At 37.1% G+C, this 6,016-nt stretch overlaps 1 protein-coding gene across 1 annotated transcript; it reads right to left on the minus strand.

The window, feature by feature from the left end:
• Nucleotides 1–1,230: 1,230 nt before the first annotated feature.
• On the minus strand, nt 1,231–4,018 carry LOC120177527. The gene is made up of 2 exons (XM_039183649.1): nt 3,982–4,018; nt 1,231–3,829 (listed from the first exon to the last, which is right to left on the minus strand). The coding sequence occupies exon 2, from the start codon at nt 3,775–3,777 to the stop codon at nt 2,608–2,610; it is 1,170 nt and encodes a 389-aa protein (XP_039039580.1). The 5' UTR covers nt 3,778–3,829; nt 3,982–4,018; the 3' UTR covers nt 1,231–2,607.
• Between the last annotated feature and the right edge of the window lie 1,998 nt (nt 4,019–6,016).

The raw sequence follows: 6,016 nt of genomic DNA on the forward strand, positions 1-6,016 counted from the left end.
AGGACATGTGTACAAGTCATAGGACAGCTCCTTGTGAAAAGGCACTTCTCGGAATGGTAAATCTTCACGGAAAAGGTACGAATTCATAAAATTCGACCTAGACCATATTTGTAGTGCTCTATGTGGTGAAGATGATGGTGCAACTCTCCAGTTGAAATGAAGTCTCTAGCTAGCTCAGCTATCAACTTTTCACCATTTGTTCTTCATGATCTCCCGAGTCATCCTATGTAAGATTTCCTAGCTTATTGATTCCAATTCTAGCTTTAAATCAGCTCCCATGATGTGGCCGAACATGTACCTACAAAAGAAAGCATTATAAGCTAAGTAATATAAGATATAAATATGTGGTTCATAACAATAACTTCATACATTCATAATATCATCATCATAACTATAATTATAATGTATATAAGCTATTATCATAACTATGGTATAAAGAAAGATTAAGTTAAGAAAAATCCCCCTTTGAATATTGAGAAAGGTTGGAGATGCAAGTCCATTTATGACGCTGAATCGGATCACATCAAAAGTTAACTAGCTTGAGTTCATCAAGCTATAACTCACCTAGTTAGCTACCAAGACACTCACCTAGCTTACCTTGAAGCTAGTTCATCTCTAGGCTGCCCATGGACTTCAAGACATCATCCTATGTGACGCGATCACGGTCGGACCTCATCGATCGATTGTGGATCTAGGAAGGAAGCAAAACAACCTGCATAAGATAAAGATAAGAAACGGATAGTTTACGGTGGTAAATGTGATGGTAAATGGTCGGTTTAAGAGATAGTAGCGGAAGACTCGGATTTGGTAATAATATGGATAACGAATTATGGGATGGTGAAACGATAGTATCTTAAAGAAGACTCAAAGAAGAACCGATGTTAAAGAACAACGACCCAAATTTATATTGCTTCGATAAGGGATGGTAAATCGGACTTTGACCCGCTATCTATAAAGATAGGAACCATAAGTATCAAGGTGAAAGGAATGACGCCACAAGTAACGAATTACTTGATAAGTCGATAAAAGTCACGAAGGACTCGATTAGAGAAAACTCTCACAATTTCATTAAAACAAAGTCTATCTCTCTTTTACAATGCAAAATGAAGCTATTTATAAGATTAGAAATACAAATGAAACATGGACGTGTTCTATACTTTGCATGGCCGAATGTCCTCATGGTGGCCATTGGCGTGACCCCTAATTTGAGCAGAATTTCATGCAAGAATCGGTCAGATTGTTTGGTGGAGTGTGTTGGCCGAATGCTCCTTTGATAGCTGGTGGAAAACAACATTACGTGGAGACAAGGGCAAGTGGAGTTGTAGAAGCTTGTCCCCTTGATTGATTTAGCACGTGTAACTCCTCAATTGTTAGCTAGTGGAGACAAACAATTGTGTAATCACATGGGCTGTTTGGACAGATCAACAAATGGCGTGTTTCATATCCAATGGAGAGCACGTGGGTTGTCTTCAATTGCAATTGTATGAATGAAGTTCTCCAGCAAGTTTCACGTGGGATTTGTCTTCTTTTGCTCAAATAAGTGGACATATGATAAGAACAAGTGGGTTGCACTTTCCAGCCGAACTCCCCTCTTATTCTGCCCAGAATTTACGTGACTTCTGAGCTGGAAGAGATCAAGACAAAACTCCATTAAACCGAGCTTCATGGGCACATTTTAAATGCTCCATAAGCTTCCAAAACGTTATCCATTCTTTATCAACCCACATGGTCGTGTTATGTGCTGGATTTGTGTTCAAAGAATCCCTTAAAAACCGTCCAGCATGGGGCTGATCACTTGGTGTTCCTATATGATTAAAATAACAAGTTATTTTAATGTATAGTGCTGTTATAACAAGAACAAGTGCTGCCCATCACATGTTGTCTCCCACATATCCTTAATTGCCGTAGAGTGAGCTGGATAAGAGCTTCAATACGCTGCTCCAACTTGTGCTATATTTTAATAGCCTTGTTGTCGTTTTGTACCATGAAAATATGTTAAATAACCTCCTCAAAAACCGTCCAGTATGGAGCATGAGCTTTGTGTTCCACAAGTGATATGCTGAAACGTGAAAACTGGAACAAGTGCTGCCCATCACATGTTGTCTTGTGTCTTGTGAGCCTTTGTTTGCATTAAAGAGCACGTGAACTTATTTTATAAATGAGCTAAATGTTTAATATGTATGATTACTAAAATATGCAAGGATGATTGCAAATGCACGGCAAATGATACATAAATGCAGAATAACACGTTAAAATAAGTTACACAAGTGATATGCTGAAACGTGAAAACATGAATAAGTAATTTTATTTCTCATGAACAAACACATATGCATGAATGCTAAGATGACAAATATTAATGAGCTAACAAATAATTAAATATGAATGCAAATGAATTGCACAATGATATGTGAACAACACGTGAACTTAGTTGAATAACCTAGGAACTAAGTTGAATGCAAATTAGCTACAAGTATGCTGTTTATGGAAACATGTTACATAACACGTGAACATCTTAAATACTAAGATGAAATGCAAAACTAATATGATACAATAATATGCTTGACATGAATGATGATTGAACGAAAATGTGAAACATGATATGCAAAGCTACTCTAACATACTAAACAACTTAATTACTAATATGCAATGTAATGCATAAATAAGTAAATAAGTAATAAAGTAAGGAATTACTCCCTTAGAGTTAATAAGGTAGAACGTCCTTGAGGGGTTTTCGTCATGGAGAAAACCGGCCCTAAACGTGCTCACATCATCCTCCCTTTCTTTTTGGCGATTTGTCCTCAAATCGAAATGATTTCTCATTGAAGACCTTCTTGATGTAGGATGGATGGAATCCTCATACCTTTCTCCAATGGTCAACCTCTTGACTTCATATTTGGTAACTTCATATTTCCTTGAATCATCATGAGGATGGTGGGATAGCTTTTCCTTCAAATCGTTTATTTGCAAATTGGAGAGTGGCAATTTCTTATCAAGATTGCAAAGATACTTATCCTCGCAACTCAATACATCAATTCCACGTTTTTGTATCGTCCCTCCAAATAGTAAATAAAAGTTAGTAGGTAAATCAATAACAAAAGAGTTAGAAAGATTAAACCTTGGATGATACTTGATGATATCATTGGGTACCAGTTCCTTGGGAATAGAAATTTTCATTAAGTCCTTCTTTGAAACATTGCTAGAGCATGGACGATGCTCGATCATCAATAGGGTTGGCGATGTGTTTATCATGTTTCTGGAAGTACTCGTCTTGTCCTCCTGCAACAATGAAGATCCAAAAATAGAAGAAGAATGGTTAAGGTTGTTAGTGCAAATTGAAATTTTACACTCTTTCTCCTTTGCACAAACAATTTCTTTTTCAAATTCTTCATTTTCACTCTCATTCTCATTTTCGACTCCAACATTTCTCACATCGATTTTCTTATTTTCATTGCTCTCAATGTCGTTTTCAACTTTCACTTCTTTATTTTTGCAAACACTTTCTTTTTGTAGTTGTTCTTGCAATTGTGTTTCTTTGACGAAATTGTCAACACACTCTTGAAGACGAGCTAGACTTTCTGGATTAAAACATGCAAAATTTCTTGGCTCTCTTCTCGTTGAACTTTTGACATTGCTTCGGAAATTGGAATCCTCTTCGTAAGATCTTTCGTTCCAATTGGATGTAGGAACGGGTCGAGTGTCGTCTCTCCTCTTGATTTGGCCCCTGATCTTCGGCGGAGGTGTTTGTGAACAAGAACGTTTTTCGATTATACGATCCATCGTCTTTATGATTGGGTTGAGACTTTCTTTGAGCAAACTCCTCAATTCTCGACTGAAATCTTGAAATTGAGAATTTGATAAAAAAATCTCGTTCGTCATCTACTGTATAATCATTTGATCTTGTGTACTTTCGAGACATAATGAAAAGAAAAAGATTAATAAAAATAATCAAAATAACTGTTAGTAACATAAAAAAAATCTCACCAATTCACTCCAAAGAAAACTTGAATGTCGCTCAACACTCGTGTTTAACTCGGGATGGCTTTTACCCTTGGTGTTCACTCTTGCCTTTTACCGCTCAATTCTCTTTATGTCAAGTCCTAAAATGACTTTACTCAAAACCGTATCAAGTAGATTTTACTCGATGTGCGTCGGCTACAAAAAAAAGGTTAGTAGGAATGGAAAACAAAAATATACAAAGGTGTCTTAGAAATAGAAAGAAAAAAAAAATGGTTACTTACACAAAGTTAATTCACAACCTTTCTATCACCACAATCAATCAAAGCTTACTTGAATGGCTTGGTGATAAGTCTTGTTGTTGAACATTTTAATCTTCTTTTGCTGATTTTTTTCGTTTTTCACTTTGCACTATACTTGCACTTCTCTTTTTGTATATATTTTTTTTTTATTTTCGTTGTACGTTGCTTCTTCCAACTAAAAACTCTGATTACCATATGATATGATAATCTCGTTTGATGTACGGTGCTTCTTCCAACTAGCTCTGATACCAAATGACGCGATCACGGTCGGACCTCATCGATCGATTGTGGATCTAGGAAGGAAGCAAAACAACCTGCATAAGATAAAGATAAGAAACGGATAGTTTACGGTGGTAAATGTGATGGTAAATGGTCGGTTTAAGAGATAGTAGCGGAAGACTCGGATTTGGTAATAATATGGATAACGAATTATGGGATGGTGAAACGATAGTATCTTAAAGAAGACTCAAAGAAGAACCGATGTTAAAGAACAACGACCCAAATTTATATTGCTTCGATAAGGGATGGTAAATCGGACTTTGACCCGCTATCTATAAAGATAGGAACCATAAGTATCAAGGTGAAAGGAATGACGCCACAAGTAACGAATTACTTGATAAGTCGATAAAAGTCACGAAGGACTCGATTAGAGAAAACTCTCACAATTTCATTAAAACAAAGTCTATCTCTCTTTTACAATGCAAAATGAAGCTATTTATAAGATTAGAAATACAAATGAAACATGGACGTGTTCTATACTTTGCATGGCCGAATGTCCTCATGGTGGCCATTGGCGTGACCCCTAATTTGAGCAGAATTTCATGCAAGAATCGGTCAGATTGTTTGGTGGAGTGTGTTGGCCGAATGCTCCTTTGATAGCTGGTGGAAAACAACATTACGTGGAGACAAGGGCAAGTGGAGTTGTAGAAGCTTGTCCCCTTGATTGATTTAGCACGTGTAACTCCTCAATTGTTAGCTAGTGGAGACAAACAATTGTGTAATCACATGGGCTGTTTGGACAGATCAACAAATGGCGTGTTTCATATCCAATGGAGAGCACGTGGGTTGTCTTCAATTGCAATTGTATGAATGAAGTTCTCCAGCAAGTTTCACGTGGGATTTGTCTTCTTTTGCTCAAATAAGTGGACATATGATAAGAACAAGTGGGTTGCACTTTCCAGCCGAACTCCCCTCTTATTCTGCCCAGAATTTACGTGACTTCTGAGCTGGAAGAGATCAAGACAAAACTCCATTAAACCGAGCTTCATGGGCACATTTTAAATGCTCCATAAGCTTCCAAAACGTTATCCATTCTTTATCAACCCACATGGTCGTGTTATGTGCTGGATTTGTGTTCAAAGAATCCCTTAAAAACCGTCCAGCATGGGGCTGATCACTTGGTGTTCCTATATGATTAAAATAACAAGTTATTTTAATGTATAGTGCTGTTATAACAAGAACAAGTGCTGCCCATCACATGTTGTCTCCCACATATCCTTAATTGCCGTAGAGTGAGCTGGATAAGAGCTTCAATACGCTGCTCCAACTTGTGCTATATTTTAATAGCCTTGTTGTCGTTTTGTACCATGAAAATATGTTAAATAACCTCCTCAAAAACCGTCCAGTATGGAGCATGAGCTTTGTGTTCCACAAGTGATATGCTGAAACGTGAAAACTGGAACAAGTGCTGCCCATCACATGTTGTCTTGTGTCTTGTGAGCCTTTGTTTGCATTAAAGAGCACGTGAACTTATTTTATAA

This window comes from Hibiscus syriacus, unplaced genomic scaffold (genome assembly GCF_006381635.1).
Source record: "Hibiscus syriacus cultivar Baekdansim isolate YM2019G1 unplaced genomic scaffold, ASM638163v2 tig00003454_pilon, whole genome shotgun sequence".
In the NCBI taxonomy this organism is placed as follows: Eukaryota; Viridiplantae; Streptophyta; class Magnoliopsida; order Malvales; family Malvaceae; genus Hibiscus; species Hibiscus syriacus.